This window comes from Podarcis filfolensis (genome assembly GCF_964270895.1).
Source record: "Podarcis filfolensis genome assembly, chromosome: 2".
Classification (NCBI taxonomy): Eukaryota; Metazoa; Chordata; class Lepidosauria; order Squamata; family Lacertidae; genus Podarcis; species Podarcis filfolensis.
In genome coordinates this window covers 58,751,531-58,769,527 of record NC_139605.1, presented here as the reverse complement: position 1 = coordinate 58,769,527, position 17,997 = coordinate 58,751,531, and the positions used below count along the sequence as shown (strand labels likewise).

The following is a 17,997-nucleotide window of genomic DNA, read 5'->3' as shown; positions in this document are numbered from 1 at the left end:
CTGTGCTTCTAACGGCCAAACGGGTGTAACACAGGAGACCCATACTAAATTATCCCTCTTCAAAATAATAATAATAATAAAACCAACTGCAGGGACATTTGATTTCTATTCCATTGTCCATTACCAACTTTATTTTTAAGAAAATGTTTTGTATTAATTTTTGAAGACACACAACCAATGAAACGAAAGAACCAAAACTCAAAAACGAAATGAAAATGAAAGATGGCATGGAATTGTGGGTGAAGTTACCAGAAAGTAACTGTATACAGTAGCATATGCTTTCCAGGGGCCCCAGCCAACAGAATGGCTGGGGCAGGTTCCACAGGGGATAATATACTGAGACACGCAAACTCATGGGCAGAAGGAGGAGCTACGCTAATACCATACCATGTCATTACAGAGGAGGCTGGTTTAGTTGTTTGTTGAAGAGTATCTCTGCCTCCAGGTCTGGTTTTAACCGGATGGATACTGGAATCAACAAGGGAGACCCACATGACCTGAAGGTGCTGCTGTGTAATGCCAGGTCATTGATTCATAAGACTACTGCCATCCACAACTTGATCGTGGATGGAGGACTTGACCTGGCATGTGTAACAGAGACTTGGTTAGTTGAGGCAGAGGGGCCTATTCTTGCTGCTGCTTGTCCACCAGGTTTCTCTTACGCACAGCAACCCAGGTCATATGGGCGGGGAGGGGGAGGTGCAGTGATTTTTAGGAAGTTATTAGCTTACACCAGGCCTATTGGGAAGACCCAGTTTTCTGAGTGCATGTTCTGAAAGCTGGGCAATAGGAGCAGTACAGGATTCCTTTTGGTGTACCGACCTTCCTGCTGCACCAAGGATTCCCTGCCCGGGCTGCTTCAGGTCGTGGCGGATGTGCTCCTGGAGACACCTAGCTTGGTTGTCCTAGGGGATGCCAAAACAACCTTACAAGGGGCCACTTAGGACTTTGTGGAAAGTATGGCCTCCATGGGGCTGCCCCTAAATACCAAGTTTGGCCCAACTCATAGTCATGGAAATGCCTTAGACCTGGTGTTCACCTCTATGGATGTGGGTGATCTGACACAAAGCAAAAGTGAAACAAAAGAAGTGCCATGGTCGGATCACTTCCTGGTGCAACTGGACTTCTCTGCAACCCTTCCCCTCTGCAGGGAGGTGAGACTGATTTGGATGGTCCACCCCCGCCACTTAATGGATCCAAATGGTTTCCAGAGAGTGGTAGGAGATGTTTTATCCCATGTTGATAGCCTTTCAGCTGATTCCCTGGTGTCCTGCTGAAATGCGGAGTTAACCAGGGCTATCGACTGTCTGGCTCCAAAGCACCCTCTCCAATTATATGGAGCCCGGACAGCCCCATAGTTTTTTCTAGGGCTGAGGGCAATGAAACAATCGCTGAGATGGCTAGAGTGCTGGTGGCAAAAAACTCATTCTGAATCGGACCAGACATGGGTTAGAGCTCAACGTTGAGCCTACCAAGTGGTGATAGTGACAGCAAATAGGACCTTCTTTGCCGCCTCTATTGCATCTGCAGAAAACAGCAGCAGGAGACTCTTCCACCTGCAATGATTTTGCAAAGTTTTTTGCAGATAAAGTCGCTCAGATTCGGAAAGAGGTAGACTCCACAAATCTTCGGGGAAATCGGGAACTAAGGGAAACTTGTTTTCCTAAGTCCAATTGCCCCATGGGGAGAAGAGGGGCAAAGAGGGGAAGAGAGAAAATGGGAAGGGGTGTGTGGGTGTGTGGGTGTGGGTGGGTGTGGGTGTGGGTGTGAGAGAGAGAGAGAGAGAAAGAGAGAGAGAGAGAGAGAGAGAGAGAATGCAAATTAATTAGTAAAAGGATGGAGTGAGAAGCGTATGCGAGAATAAAGGACAGGTGACCAAGGTACATGCTTGTGCAATGTGTGTGAACAGATGGTGCACGGGAGAATGGAGTGGCTCTGCTCCCACTTTGGCCTTATTCATCATCCGCTTCAGCCCCACTCACCACAGGCAGGCATGCACCCCTTGGCAGTTTTTTGCAGATAAAGTTGCTCAGATTCGGAAAGAGGTAGACTCCACCGTGGGAGCAGGGCCAGGGTGGGAGAGTGCTGGAGTCCTGTCTAGTCAAGTTGTATGAGATCAATTCCAATCTGTTACCTCCAAGGATGTGGACAGGCTGCTTGGACGAGTGAAATCAACCACCTGTCTCCTTGACCCTGCCCATGCTGGCTCATAAAAGTAAGCTGGGAAGGGCTGGGTGATGGGCTCTGCAGGGTGGTGAATGCTCTGCTCTGTGAGGGAGCCTTCCCAGACCTGCTGAAAGAGGTGGTCATTAAACCGCTTCTTAAGAAAACATCTTTGGACCCAGGCAATATGGCCAACTATCGCCCAGTCTCAAATCTTCTATTCTTGGGCAAGGTGATTAAGCGAGTGGTTGCTGAACAACTCTAGGCATGCCTGGAGGATGTGGACCACTTGTATCCCTTCCAATCAGGATTCAGGCCTCATCATGGGACTGAAACTGCACTGGTTGCACTGGTTGATTATCTCCGGTGGGCTAGGTACAAAGGTGAAAGCTGTTTCCTAGTTCTGCTGGATTTCTCAGCGGCCTGGTCGATGGACCATGACATCCTTCTGGACCATCTAGAGGAGCTGGGAACTGGAGGCACTGTTATACAGTGGTTCTGTTCCTTCCTCCTGGGCCATGTCCAGAAAGTGGTGTTGGGGGATGAGTGTTCAGATCCCTGGGCTCTCACCTGTGGGGTGCCTCAGGGTTCCATCCTCTCCCCCATGCTTTTTAATATCTATATGAAGCCGCTGGGAGAGATCATCGGGGGTTTGGGCTGGGTGTTCATCAGTATGCAGATGACACCCAGCTCTACCTACCTCTCCTTTAAATCAGAACCAGTAAAGGCGGTGAAGGTCCTGTGTGAGTGTCTGGAGACGGTTGGAGGATGGATGGCGGCTAACAGATTGAGGTTGAATCCTGACAAGACAGAAGTACTGTTTTGGGGGGACAGGGGGCAGGCAGGTGTGGAGGATGACCTGGTCCTGAATGGGGAAACTGTGCCCCTGAAGGATCAGGTGTGCAGCCTGGAAGTCGTTTTGGACTCACAGCTGTCCATGGAGGCACAGGTCAATTCCGTGTCCTGGGCAGCTGTCTACCAGCTCCATCTGGTATGCAGGCTGAGACCCTGCCCGCCCGCAGATTGTCTCACCAGGGTAGTACATGCTCCAGTTATCTCCCACTTGGACTACTGCAATGCGCTCTACGTGGAGCTACCTTTGAAGGTGACCCAGAAACTACAATTAATCCAGAATATGGCAGCTAGACTGGTGACTGGGAGAGGCCGCCAAGACAATATAACACCAGTTCTGAAAGACCTACATTGGCTCCCAGTACGTTTCTGAGTACAATTCAAAGTGTTGGTGCTGACCTTTTAAGCCCTAAACGGCCTCAGCCCAGTATACCTGAAGGAGCATCTCCACCCTCATTGTTCTGCCCGGACACTGAGGTCCAGCTCTGAGGTCCTTCTGGCGGTTCCCTCACTGCGAGATGTAAGGTTACAGGGAATCAGGCAGAGGGCCTTGTCAGTAGTGGTGCCTGCCCTGTGGAACACCCTTCCATCAGATGTCAAGGAAATAAACAACTACAGTAACTGACTTTTAGAAGACATCTGAAGGCAGCCCTGTTTAGAAAAGTTTTTCATGTTTGATGTTTTATTGTGTTTTTAATGTTCTGTTGGGAGCCGCCCAGAGTGACTGGGGAGGCCCGGCCAGATGGGCGGGATATAAGTAATAAATTATTGTTATTATATATACAGTCATTAACATTAAACAATGATCCTGACTGTGTTGCAAAAATATGTCATTATAATTTCCAAATTTCTGGTGTGGCTGATGAAGGTTCCTGATGTAAACGATGGGTGTTAATATAAGAAATAAGGTACTACTCTATGCACTGGAATTTATCTTTCTTTGCTTTTTCATTAATAAATCTGTGGTACCAAGTTATTTCTTCCATCAGCATAATAGTCCAGATACCATGCGGGCAATGCAGTGTTGGCCAGTGTCTTACATGATATGGTTGAAGAGAGTCAATTCACAAATTGGGAATTCCCAAATAAAACTGCTAATCAACAAAAGACAGGAAATAATCTTTATTTATTTTCAGGGTTTTGCCATGTTTGTGTGTGTGTGATTTAGAAGGACACACATAGTAAAGGACACATAATAGTAAAATCTGAAAACTCCTGGTCTCCAGGAAATGGAAAGCTCGTGTGGAATATAAAACTCAAACTGATATATCAAAGTAGTACTTTGAGTGCCCTCTAGTGAGCCACTGGAAAAATTAGAACATAGTTTTCCCTCTGATCTGCAGATAACAATAAATGACTAATCTGTATTAAGTTGTATATCTGAGTTGCCCCTCTTGTTTCCTTCCCCCTCTTTTTTTATAAAAAAGCTAAAGTTTTATTTTGCAAGAAAGTTTAAAAATTATGGGCAACAAAAAGGAGGAGGACACATAACGATGTAAGCAGATCGATAATTAAGGGGAAAGGGAAACTTACTAATTACAGCTCGTGGTGGTACAATACAACAGATTATATCAATCTTATGGAGGCTGTGACTGTACTCAGGGATGTCAGCCAAGACTATGACCATGTGAATTGCATTGCCAACCCTCTGATTTCAATCAGAATACTCAATGAAAGATGTTATCCCAGTAGACCTCAAGGACTGGAAAACTGGTCCATCATGTGGGGAAAGATTCCATGTAGTAAAGTTTTCAGCAGCAGTCACATGGCTCTTTGTTGTCCTTTTAATTGAGAGAACCTCACTTGCAGAAAAGACCTAAGAAGTTGTATCTGTGCCTTTAGGTGATAGATGGCCAATTAAACAGACAGTAGGCGACTGTGGCATGGTTCTTCAGAAGGAGAAACTGGTTATGGCATCCTTTTCCAATTTGATGCCCTCCAGATATTTTGCATGGCAAATTTCATCATCCCTAACCACTGGCCATGCTGTCTGGGCTGATGGGAGTTGTAGGTCAAACTATCTAGGGGACACAAGGGTGGGAAAGGCTGGGTTATGGCACAGAGTCAGGCTTCCAATTCTGGTCTGTTTCTCTTACACAGCATACTAGAGGGAAAGACATATCAAAGCACAGTGGTATGCATATGTACGGTAATAAAGTTGCAGTGTCTCACGCTGTAGAAAAACATGTGAAGTTCTCCCCAAAAAGTCTGGCCATCCGTGAATCCGGACATACTCGTTGTTTTACTGATATCTTTTTGATAGCCAGTCTGCTCCAAGTAACACCTCTTGGTGTAGTTGTCAACACAATCTAAACTGTGCATATTATTCTTATTCTAATCCATCTCATAAATATTTTCCGGTGCACGGACACCATTCTCCATAACATGTCGAATTCCTCCAGTGGCTGAGCTTGAGATTGCCACCTGACTGGAAAGAGCAAACAAATATAAATCACGTTTGGGCTAAATGAAATATGTGAAGTCATAGCAAATATACTATTGTTAAAGTAACAAGTTTGATCATTCAACAAATTCTAGTATTCCCCAGTTTTTGGAGTCTATCCTCTAGGTTATTCTATGCACCAATTCCCTTCAGTTTGCTCAAGGCAGGAGTTTAAGACACACACACACAGGTGTGTTTAGCTATTCTGACCTAGGACCTGGCTCCCTAAAGAACACTGTGTATTGTTATGAAGCTGTTCAGCTATTTAGTTCTTGCAGGATGGGCCCTTTTGAGGATACTGCCATCTGCAGAGGCCCGCTTGATAGTCATGCACAAGAGCTCTTTCTCCTTATCGCTATCATATTGTAGAACGTGCTCCCCTCAGAGTTACGATTGACCCCTTTTCCTTGTTTTTAGAAAAGGTATCAAGACACCTATTTTTTAATTTGGCCTTTTAAATATTTTTGTTGTGTTGTTGTTTGTACTGCTTTCATTGATTTTAAAGTTTTTATTTCTGCGAGTAAAGCAACAACACTTGCAATAAGCTACCTGACCCCGTGAGGGGGAGGCCGTGATAGAAAGAAAGACAGCCAGTTCCTCCTCACTGATTCCTTCTTTTTTAGTAACTATTTCTTGGTAAAGTAGATCACTTCCTTTCAGGCTTTCGTTTCTTCCTGATTCTTCTCCAGGCTAGGGGTACTGTCTTGGTGACACGTAATACCTATACTCAGAATGGCTTTGGCTGGCCTGAGTTTGCTGTGAGGCATCTTGATGCTGCTATGAACATGCGCTGCAGCATCCAGGCCATACACCTGAGGTCTATGTCACCTCCCTGACAAAAAAAATCGGAAGAAGTGTCCCTCTCCAATGCAATAATCCCATTACAAATCATACACAAACTGAAACAATCTGGGCCCAGTTAAGGATAACCTGAGGAAGACTTGTTTTCTGAAACCATCAAAATTGTACCTTATCAACATCTCTAGAAATAACTCAGGACCAAACAAAATGGACAAATTATGGTCATAATATGTTTTCTAGTGCTGAACTGAAAGTTACCCAGTGAGAACTCGTGGATCGAATTTTAAAATCTGGGGGACAAAACATATCCATAGCCTTGTGTTTTGCTGCTGTTTTGTGGCAACAGCATTCTCCCTCTCCCTAAAATAATTACTCTGTAAATGGCATAGCATTGTTCTTAAGGATGTACTGAGAGATAGAAATGGTCACCAGAAATAACTCAATATACCCAGTGGGGTGTTTCGGGTTTTCTTTTTTTTTACCTTTTCTTTAAACAGCAGACCATTACTTCATTTCATAATCTGCTTTTGAAATTCCCCTCATTTTGAAAATTGATATTCAGGCCTACCCTTCTGCAGTGGCATAGCGTGGGGGGTGCAGGGGCGGCCAGCCGCACCGGGCGCAACATCTGGGGGTTAGGGCAAATCCACGGGTTAGGGGGCGCAAATTACTTGCCTTGCCCTGGGTGCTGACAGCCCACGCTACGCCACTGCCCTTCTGTCTGCTTCTCATAACTAGCCCCATGTGGCCTTGGGGGTGCTGCTGTTTGACGCACATGGAAGTATTTGCATGCTTTAAATCCAGGCCTATAAACATCCTAATGTAACCCATGATGTTACCTATATATTTCCAATGAATGTGAATATGTAGCACTCGTGCTGAACTCTCCAACTGTAATATTACTTCACTTTGTACCAGAACAATTGCAAGTTGTAGAATTACTATAGCATCTACTCTTCTTAGCATTAAACTAGAAACAGACTTGAATAGTAATTACCTTATAGAATTACTCATCTTCTGCTTCTTGTGGAAATACCCTGTGGGATGTTTTTAAAAAGCATAAATAATATAAAAGGCAGTTGCTTTCATTAGATTAAGAGTGAGATTAATATAGAGGAACTACCAAACAGTACTTCCTGATATTACTGCCCTCCAGAAAGTTTGTCCTATTTTCATATTTGTATGCAGCAAGTAAATCATCCTGATTTTGCTAGTAAGGCATTACCTGAATATGTTTGCACTTTCATTGTTCCAAAATCCATTTTGATGAAAATAGGGCAATAGACAACCTGGTTACTATGGCAAGGTGACTATTGTCTCTCTTCTCTACTCCGCAGTATTGGCATAATGAATCACAGTAATTGGCAATGAATACAGTTTGTGTTTATTGGTATTAAAAAATGTTAATTATTAACTATATATGGTTGTTTGTAAAAGATGCTATGCTTTTAGTGAATAACAACAAAAACCAAGGATTGGTGGCTGCTATAACATCAGTGGACTGGACTTATTAAAAGCCAGATGTGCCAACTTGAATAAAATATTGCGGGGGCCAGTAAGCCCCACCCTACATAGCTGCTCACATGATGTGGCACACACATACCATTTGAATAGCAATGCCCCTCAACTTTGGGCGCCCCCGGCCTCCTCAAATATTTTACTGGGTTGCCAAAGACTCCTCAGCCCCTAGGATTTGGCTCCTATGCTAGAGGCATTGAAAAGTTGTAAATTGACAGGTGTTGCATGCAGTGTTGGCATGAGAAGCTTTGTTTTTATAGTAGGACAGGGATGCAGAACATGTAGTCTTCCACATGTTGCTGGAATTCTGCTCCCATGAGCCCCAGTCAGCATGACCAATAGTCAGGGATGATGAGAACTGTAATCCACAAATTTAGCAACTCTGTGCATAGTTTACAAAAATTCATTAACAATAATGTACAACATTTCAGCAATTTATAATACATGGTACCTCGGTTTACAAACTTAATCCGTTCCGGAAGTCCATTCTTAAACCAAAGCTGTTCTTAAACCGAGGTGCACTTTCCCTAATGAGGCCTCCCGCCACCAGTGCCCTTCCACCGTTTGGCTTCTGTTCGTAGACCGAGGTAAAGTTCACAAACTGGAACACTAATTCCGGTTTTGCGGAGTTCTTATACTGATAGTTCGTAAACAGGGCTGTTCTTAAACCGAGGTACCACTGTACATGAAACCTTAACAATATATACAATGCCAAAATAATAACCACATGCACAACTCAATATCTCAAAGCCAAATGGTCCAAATATTTCTGAAATACGTCCATGAGAACTACTCTCTATATGTGTACTTGTGCTGGTGCAAACCAACGAAGGGATGTAGGATACTCCAGAACAGATTTAAAGGGCACATGAGGGCAGAGGTGTGGTGTCATGGGCCAGGGAGGCCATGGCCCTGGGCACACAGCTGACTGTGCTCCCACAACAGGCACGGAGTCCTGCTGGCAGGCGAGTTTGACTAGTGGGCAGGTGGATAGAGGCAACGGGCAAGTAACCTGTTGAAGGCGAGCTCTGTTCATCCTCCACAAGCACCCCCCTGGCGCGTGTCCCCACCCCAGCTACCCAGTCTACCAGGAGGTGCAATACTTGCCCCATCCCGGGAGCTGGCAAACCCATGCTACGCCACTGCATGAAGGGAGGGGAGGCAGAAAGACCCATTGTGCTAGTGGTGATCCTTACACTATTGGGACCTTGACATAGCGCTGCATTGAATACAATCCTTTAGTCCCACAAATATTGACTAATAATGATACTGCATCTCTTCCAGCACTAGCCCTGAGAGATTCTGTCTTCCCTCCCTCATTTGCCAATGTTGAAAAATATATAGCGAAATTCTGCAAAACTACAGGAATACTTACACTTAAGTGCCAGCATTGCCACAATGAGCAATAATACTACTGCACATGTTCCAATGCCAACATATAGGACTGTCCTTGAAGGTTCTTCTTTTCTTTTCTCTCTTAGTGTGGTAAAATGTAAAGAAATATTCTGCAAAAAAATATATACAGAAATGACCTCACTGAGTAGAAACTGAAAAGTGCAATACAAACACTTATGTCCAGATATAACAGATTACCTTTCAAACAAGTTACTTATACAGAAATGGAATTAATAGGGTAATTTAGATGAGGTGAGCTAATCTGCTAGGAGTGTTATAGTACTGAAAATTATGCTTGTGCTCATGAAATCTGATGAGATACAGTACTTTTCCATGTATAAGACGAGGGTTTTTTTTCTTTTCAAATGATCTCCAAACTGGAGGGGAGGGGATCGTCTTATACATGGTTAGTGCAGAATTGGCACGGGGGATTGGTCGTTTTCGGGAGCAGGAGATTGTCAGTGGCGTTTGGGTGGGTGATTGGTGGCTGCGGCAAGCACTGCTTTCAATTTGCTGCGGTGGTGGCAATGGGGTGTGTGATTTGCGTCATCTGTTATGGTGCTGGCTGACGATTGGTGGGTTTTTCGAGTTGCACTGCTTGTTATGGCGGGTGAGTGTTTTTTTTCAATTCCCCCCCCCCAAAAAAAAAGCTCAACAACTCTGGGCAAGCTCCCCCCATTTTCTTAAATTTGAGGCATCTTATACACGGGGGCGTGTTATACACAGAGAAATACGGTAAATTATGATCATAAAGGAAAAATGTCTGTTTTATATATCCATCTATGTGCACAGTAATTTGCAAAGCAGAAAAGGACACTTTCAATCTGAGAACAAACACAGGGAAAGACAGCAGGTGGAGGATGGAGGCAAGATAAAACAAGAAAGAATATTAATTTAGTTATATTTAAGCTTAATAGCATGGGGCATGGGGAGCAGGGGGGGGTAAGAGAGTCTGCCAAAGGCTTCATGTAAGAGGAAAAGAAGAAGTCATTTATTTATGGTTCACTCACCAAAAATGATGGATAGCAATAACAAGAAAGAACAATATTTAACACAGATAAGTTCTGGAAGGACATTTTGTACCTATAAGTTATGTAACATTTCCATCAGTCTGCAAAGAAACCAACCATGCAGATACTTACATCCTGTGGGGGTTGTGTGCTGGACATCCATCTTGGTTCCAAAGCAAGGTAAGTTTCAGTGAAGTGTATAGTAGCTGGACAAAGCAAAGATAAAGTGGCATACTCATTCATACAACCTGGATTCGCAGTGTTGGTGCTGACCTTTAAAGCCCTAAATGGCCTCAGCCCAGTATAACTGAAGGAGAGTCTCCACCCCCATTGTTCAGCTCGGACACTGAGGTCCAGCACCGAGGGCCTTCTGGTGGTTTCTTCACTGCGAGAAGTGAGGTTACAGGGAACCAGGCAGAGGGCCTTCTCGGCAGTGGTGCCCAGCCTGTGGAATGCCCTCTGGTCAGATGTCAAGGAAATAAACAACTATCTGACTTTTAGAAGACATCTGAAGGCAGCCCTGTTTAGGGAAGTTTTTCATGTTTGATGTTTTATTGTATTTTTAATATTCTATTGGGAGCCACTAGAAGGGTGGGGTACAAATAAATAATTATAATTATAGCTGTCTTTGTCTTTGAAAACATAAATGGATGCTTCTGGATGATGAGTCCCAAGTTATATGCATGGATAAGAAAATCTAGTGTTGTCAGTTTAAAATGGGAGTTAAGCACACTCACTATTTCTTCTAATTTATTCTTTCTTCTTTTCTTTCAGAGTTACAGTCAACACTTCATTTCATTTCACTCCATGCTTCACTAGACTTGAGACTAACCAATGGAGACTAACAAATTCACAATCCATCTATATACATATACCTGGTACTCTAGCTGTAGTTGGACTCCAGTTCCCTGATAAAGAAAAAGAACAGACAAGTCAGTTGCACCATACCATATTTGGCAAAAAATGTAAATCTTTGCTGTATTACAGGGGTAGTGAACCTCTTTGAGCCCAACTACCTGATTTGTACCTGTCCAACCTTCCAAGGGCCATAGTTCTTACAGGTATGTCCTGTTTGGAAGAAATTGTCTCACAGACCATTTGACAGGACCTGGCAGGTCTATTTAGTTTGCAGGCTTAAGGTTCCACACTACTGCTATATTAGCTTTGGGTACAAGCCCCAAAAGCATTAGATACAATGGAATATATTTAGCACTTTTTGGACTTGTGGCTGAAGCTAACATAGTAAAGAATCGTGTGAACATCTACTGGTCATTGAGGTTTACCAAACTATGGATGGCTGTGCAGAAGTTGCATTCACACATATACTTTGGACTTGCCCAGTGGTCTCTTCCTTTTAGCAGGAGATCAACTGCTGTCTCGTTTTTAGTTTTACTTTTCATTCCAGCAGAGGTCAACTATGACCAAGCCCTCTGATCATGAACCAAATTCCTGCTGCAACTTTTATATTTCAGCAGGTCATATAGCCTGAAAATCTGAGCCATCAACTTGTTGGATTGAAGTCTTGCTTGGCACAGGACTATTTCTAAGAATATGAGAATGTAACAGCAGAAACCCGCTCTTCCTCCCTACCTTTAGCTGTGAGTGTAAATACAGATGCATATTTGTGTGTGAAGGAAATGTGATTATTGGGTAATTATGAAGAATTTAAGGGCATAATGACAAAAGAACTGTTTTGCTGCAGTAAACCAAAAGCCCATCGAGTTAAGAAATAATTGACATTTAGCTATTGATACCCATCCTCTGCAAATATGCATAATCATTTTTTAATGCTACCCATGTTTGGCGGGGGGGGGGAATAGACATATGATTTATTGGGATTGTTAGCCTTCATAGCAGAAGCTCTATCTTTTTTGTAAAAAGTTTTATCAAGACCCTTTAACATTTTGCCAAGCTTAAAAATATGCTGCAAATATTGTCTTAGGTAGTGACAAACTGGCATATGCCTGGTGGAAGCATTCTGCTCACCTTTCTCAATCACAACTTCAATGTTATGTTTCAGATCATTGAACAAGCCACTTATGTCCACACGACAACAGTATGTTCCCGAATCTTCTTCTGTTCCGTTCACAATTGTCAGAGACACATCTCCTTGATGAACATCTCCCAGTAGATAATACTTGCTATCCTTCTTATATATTGATTTCCGTTCGTTGGTCTGGAAAATTTGACTGGAACACCAAGATAGAGGGCAACTTCCTCGCCCCCAGCATATGGTTCTGATCCCATTTTCCACAGTAGAATAATGACAGGGTAAAGTGATGTTCTGGCCCACTTTTCCCTGTATTGTAGTCCCAGCAACTGATGTCAACAAGCATGTAGGGGAAGACACTACAGTTACAAAAAAGGAAAGAAAAAAGGAATGGAATTGTGACAAACTGTGGGAACATCACTGTATTTGTAGAAAGATTTCCATCTCAGCAACTTTCCTAAAGCCTAATATTATGCTGACTTTGTAATTTGAAAATATTCTGCCCAGGCACATATTCCAACACCTCGCCTCAGTCTCTTGAGTTGAAGCCAAGAAAACGAAGAGCAAACACACCCAAACTAAGCTGAACAATAATATGGGTGCTCAAACATGAAGTATGTTTCTCCATGACAAAATGTGTAGTCATTTATGGGGGGCGGATTCATAGGGCTGTATCCAATGGAGTCCATTCAATATCAGAAAGCTCTCTGAGCTAATAGAACCGTAGAGGAATGGAGAAGGAATCTGATTTTTGAATGGGGGACCTTTGGAACAATGTGGAAGGTAGTGGGGTTGCAGGGAAGAGGGTGAGTTATAGGCTCCCTGTTCTGCTGAGAAACTCTTTGCTGGATCAAAGAGCTTTCCATCAGCAGAGGAACACCATTGGATGCAACTTGTAAATACTAACTTTCAATAGCAGTCATCACTTATGCACTTCAGTGGAAGTTTCTGAAATGTTTGGTAAATTCTTTAGCAAGCAACAAAAAATAACTGATAGATATTCTTATTAAACAAATCAGTTTAGAGCAGTGGTTCCCAAATAGGGGTCCGGGGACCACTGAGGGTCCACGGAACACACCCAGGGGACTTGCTTATCTTGCTATTTGCACGATGAAAGCCTTCCACGGATCATCCAGCCTCTGCTCATGCCCAGTGCCTGCTTGCTGGCCAGGGAAAAACTTGTGAAAGAGTTGCTGGGTGCCAAGTGAGCTGGGATTGAGCAAAAACCTCTGACACAGTTTCTTAGGGCTTTTGCGACTGGAGGGGGCAGGGGAGAGGAGAGCAAATGGTTTGCTCCACGGGGCGGATTGACATGCCTATCATTTTTTTTAAAGTAAGGGTTCCCTTCCCCCTTCCCCTTGCTCTCTACTTTTTAACTAAAAATAAGTTCTAATTTCTTCCAAGGTCTATCAAGTTTAGAGGACTCTCCCACTGCTTGTGGGTACGGTTTTCAGTGAATCTTGCCTTATGACTTTGGGATTAATGTCTCGGTTTGGAAGTCCAACAGGGAAAATAGCTAAGCAAATTGCCACAATATATATATATATATATATATATATATATATATATATATATATATATATTGCAACAAAACAGCATTTTGTTTTCTTGTTTTCTGAGTCAAGCTATGTGGCTACATTTGGGAGTGGGAGGAAACAGATGTAGGGCAGAAACCAAATAAATTTAAAAGTTGGTTGTTTCTATTGGGTAATAAGCAAGAATAAAAACCTCACTCCAAATAAGTACTGTATTTAACTAATTAATCTATTTAAGCCAGGGATGAAGCGGGCACAGAAGGACTGTGTTATAAATTACTACTACTGCTGCTATTACTACTACCACCACCAAAACTACAAAATTCCATCTGTTTTCTACTCAGTCTTCACCAATACTTTATCAAGCCCTGACCAAGCCTTCACCTATGTCTTGAAGGTGCAAGATCCCTCAGATAGCAGAACCTTATGCTACAAAGTTTTGCTAAGATGCACCATCTCAGATTACAAGTAAGGAATAGCATATAAAAAGCCTTCTGCATATAGAGCACTTGCAAGTTCTATACACAGTTCCTTTTTTTAAATTCAGTTGTAGTGTAGCAATGGAGAACTTTTCCTACTGTCTGGGGATAGGCAATAGCTCAGGGTAGAGCATCTGCTTTGCGCATGCCCTGGCACCTCTGGGTAGGGCAGAGATCCTTATCTGAAATCCTGGAGAACTACTGCCATTCACTGTAGAGACAATACTGAGCCAAATGGATCAGTGGTATGACTCAATAGTTTTTCTGACAGATTCAAAATTTCATGTGATCAGTTGAACAACTTTCCGTGGTTGTGTATGGTAGCCTACTTGGCAGACATTTTCACATACTTGAGCACTCTCAACACAAGCCTTCAAGGTAGTGATGTGAATATTTTTTATGTTGAAGATAAGACTGAGGCAGTGATTTAAAAATTATGATTATGGGCAAGCTGAGTATAAGGTGGTAGCCTCACTAATATCCCAACACTGGAGACATTTCTGGGGGCCAATGACATAGAACTGATGCCATAAGTAAAACATTACATCACTGAGCACCTGCGTGATTTAGCGACCAGCATCAGAGATTACTTCCCTGCACAAAATCCTGAGCACTCATGTGTAAGGAATCCTTTTGAATGTGGTGATGTACAACTATCTGCAGAAGAGCAAGATGTACCTGTTGATGTGACTTGTGATGGCTCATTGAAATCATTTTTAAAAGACTGTAGACTGGACCAATTCTGGGTGAAGGTTTTCGCTGATTATAAGAAGTTAGGTGAAAAAGCTTTGAGACATCTAGTTCCCTTTTGTTCCACATATCATTGTGAACAAACATTTTCAACATTTTGTTATATGAAGAACAAGCATAGAAATCAACTTGCTGCTGAACCAGACTGGAGGATAAAAGTAGGAAATATTGAACCAGATGTGGAAGATTGTTTGGGACTAAATGAGGCATGATTTCTCCCATCACATTTAGCTTTAGTGTGAGTAAAAGAAAAGAAAAATATGTTATCTACCAGAAACTAAAGAGCATTTGCGCTGGTGGGAAGCCCCTTGGTGGTTAAGGACTGTGGTCAGATTTCACAAGAACAGAATATATTTTCTTTCAAATGCTGAACTCTGTATGCTGATAGCATGTGACTCATATCCTCACAGCTCTTGCTGACGCTGTTGAGTAGAGCCCCGTGTTTCAAATCATACAAATTGATAATGTGTGGGGATATCATAGCATATTGTAGCACAGAACCAGGTATTCTGGAAACCTAGGGTGCATGTGAGGTTTATAGTTTTCACATGGTTATCACAGGGATCTGTTCCAGTTAGGTGAACATGCATTACATGCAGTCAGCCTCAATAACATCTTAATATGTCACATGGTTGGTGCTGACGGTTAGGAAAAGAAAGTAGTATTAGTGCCTAAGCTCTTGAAATCATATACCATATGCAAATAACAGCAGCATGTTAACTTTCTCTCATTCCTGCATCTTCATCCCTAAGCACGTTTACTCAGAGACAAGTCAATTTAGGTATACATCTGGTATTACAGCCTTAAAATGTTAGAAATCACAATCATTTGCCAGATGTCTGGTCTTGAATTAAAGAGAATTAAATATTTACATACTGAACAATTACACTGTACAAGTATAAAACAATGATTTCCCAGAAGTGCAACTCCACAATTTATAATTTTTTAAATGTTTGATTACCTGTAAACACCACCAACAAAATTCGTTCCAGGGGAAACATGGTATAGGCTTAGATGGCAGCAGAGGGTGGCTTTGTTCCTACTGCAAGCGGAGATTTAACAGAATGCTCATTTCACAACCAGGCTTCTGACTTCTCTAATTTCTGATCTACATCATGTGTGACCTAAGTCACAGCACTCAGCAGCAGACTTTCTTTCTTTTCCCCACCCTGTGGTTAGTTCACATCTCACTGGGCCACCCAATGCTGGTGTTTGGTAAATACTGTGGACATCTTGGTTAAAAGGTAACAAACTTCCACAGCAATGACAAAATGCTTTGCTCAGGACATCAGAGGATGGGATTTGTTCTGTACAGTACTCCCATAATCTTCAGAAATTGCCCATAAGATTTAAATGTGAAGATAAAGGCTTTCTCATTATACTGTTCTACACCATTTTTTTAATTGCAAAGTGTGGCTGGAAAGTTATGTGTAGACAGGGAATTAGCATTCAGGCTAGGATTCAGCTATTACAGGGTCTTGATGTTGTTCAAATTAATGGCTTGCTAAAGCAACTAATAGATTAGAATTAATCCAGTGCATGCACATTCACTGTGTCTTTAAAGAGAAAGAGAAGTCACCCACTCAGAAGCAACCAAGCCTCCCTCCCCATTTCCAGGGGTGGAGGGCATGGTGGTGTCGCAGTGCTTATCTGGAGAGCTGAATCGCTGCTGCTTACTGGGAAGGAGCGGGTGAGGTCAGTGTAGTTCAAATGCTCCAGCAGAAGCACCAGATTGAGTCTGCCAGTGTGTTTGCATTGCACTAACCTCCCTGTGTTAAGCAGCAGTGGCACTACTGTTTGAAGGTCAGGTAAGCACCACTGTGAGCAGCTGTCTGCTGTTGCCTATTTTGTGCCTTAATCTTGCCAACATCTTGAGTTTTATAATACATGCAGCTGCATCAACTTCAAATGATAAAATTCAGAAAAACTGCACCAGACCCCCTCAGATGGTATTATATGTGGATTTTATGACACCCACTGGGTGGTATTCAACTAAATTTTATTCAGAGTAGAGCCATTTAAAAGGGACGCGGGTGGCGCTGTGGGTTAAACCACAGAGCCTAGGACTTGCCAATCAGAAGGTCAGCGGTTCGAATCCCTGTGACGGGGTGAGCTCCCATTGCTCAGCCCCAGCTCCTGCCAACCTAGCAGTTCGAAAGCACATCAAAGTGCAAGTAGATAAATAGGTACCACTCTGGTGGGAAGGTAAACGGTGTTTCCGTGCGCTGCTCTGGTTCGCCAGAAGCGGCTTTGTCATGCTGGCCACATGACCCGGAAGCTGTACGCTGGCTCCCTTGGCCAATAAAGCGAGATGAGCGCCACAACCCCAGAGTCGGTCACGACTGGACCTAATGGTCAGGGGTCCCTTTACCTTTTTAGAGCCATTTAAATGAATGGAACTAACTTAGTCGTGTTGATTACCGTAATTTCAACAGGTCTCCTCTAAGTAAAAGTTGAACACCACCCATGGAGTTGGCTCCAGGCTAAGTTAATTGAGCTTAAGTTCCAATCACTTAAATGAGGCAAGTTAGTCATTATTTTAATATAAGTCCCATTGAAATCAATGGGATTTAATTTTGCTCACTGCTAGCAACCAAAGTCGTGGTACTTTAGTGCATGTGCACAATAAAATCCAATACACGATAAATGTTGATTTCTGAACATGAAGGTGAATGCCTTAAAGAACTCCAGAGCCTTATTTTGATTGACTACTGGGGTTTGCATGTGCAACCATAAATAAATATTGCACTCAATTCAGATAATATTGAGAGGATAGCTAATGAAGATATGCTTTTCTCAGCTAAACAGCACCACCAATTTTTATTAGTGCACAACAATGCACTAATGATTTAGTTTCAGATTAACATAAATTGTTTATAGCAATGCCACCAGCAATAGATCCCTCCCCAACCCCCAGGAGACAGCCCCTGTTAAAATCCATAAGTTCAATAAATAATGAATGCAATGTACTGAATAATATATTGGTAATTTCAGCATAATAATTGCTTTTCTTAACCAAGGAGAAACGAAAAAGTAGCATCTTACTTTGTAAGAGAAGAAA

At 42.7% G+C, this 17,997-nt stretch overlaps 1 protein-coding gene across 2 annotated transcripts; it reads right to left on the bottom strand.

Annotated features, from left to right (window-relative positions):
* Nucleotides 1-4,122: 4,122 nt before the first annotated feature.
* Nucleotides 4,123-16,192, bottom strand: HAVCR2 (hepatitis A virus cellular receptor 2). 2 transcript variants are annotated; one of them, XM_083603940.1, is made up of 7 exons: nt 15,898-16,187; nt 12,169-12,531; nt 11,058-11,090; nt 10,315-10,388; nt 9,153-9,282; nt 7,257-7,296; nt 4,123-5,443 (listed from the first exon to the last, which is right to left on the bottom strand). In XM_083603940.1, the coding sequence occupies exons 1-7, from the start codon at nt 15,935-15,937 to the stop codon at nt 5,350-5,352; spliced, it is 774 nt and encodes a 257-aa protein (XP_083460066.1). In that variant the 5' UTR covers nt 15,938-16,187; the 3' UTR covers nt 4,123-5,349. The 2 variants fall into 2 exon arrangements, with proteins under 2 accessions (XP_083460066.1, XP_083460067.1); XM_083603941.1 differs by lacking the exon at nt 7,257-7,296 and having other exon boundaries at nt 15,898-16,192.
* Between the last annotated feature and the right edge of the window lie 1,805 nt (nt 16,193-17,997).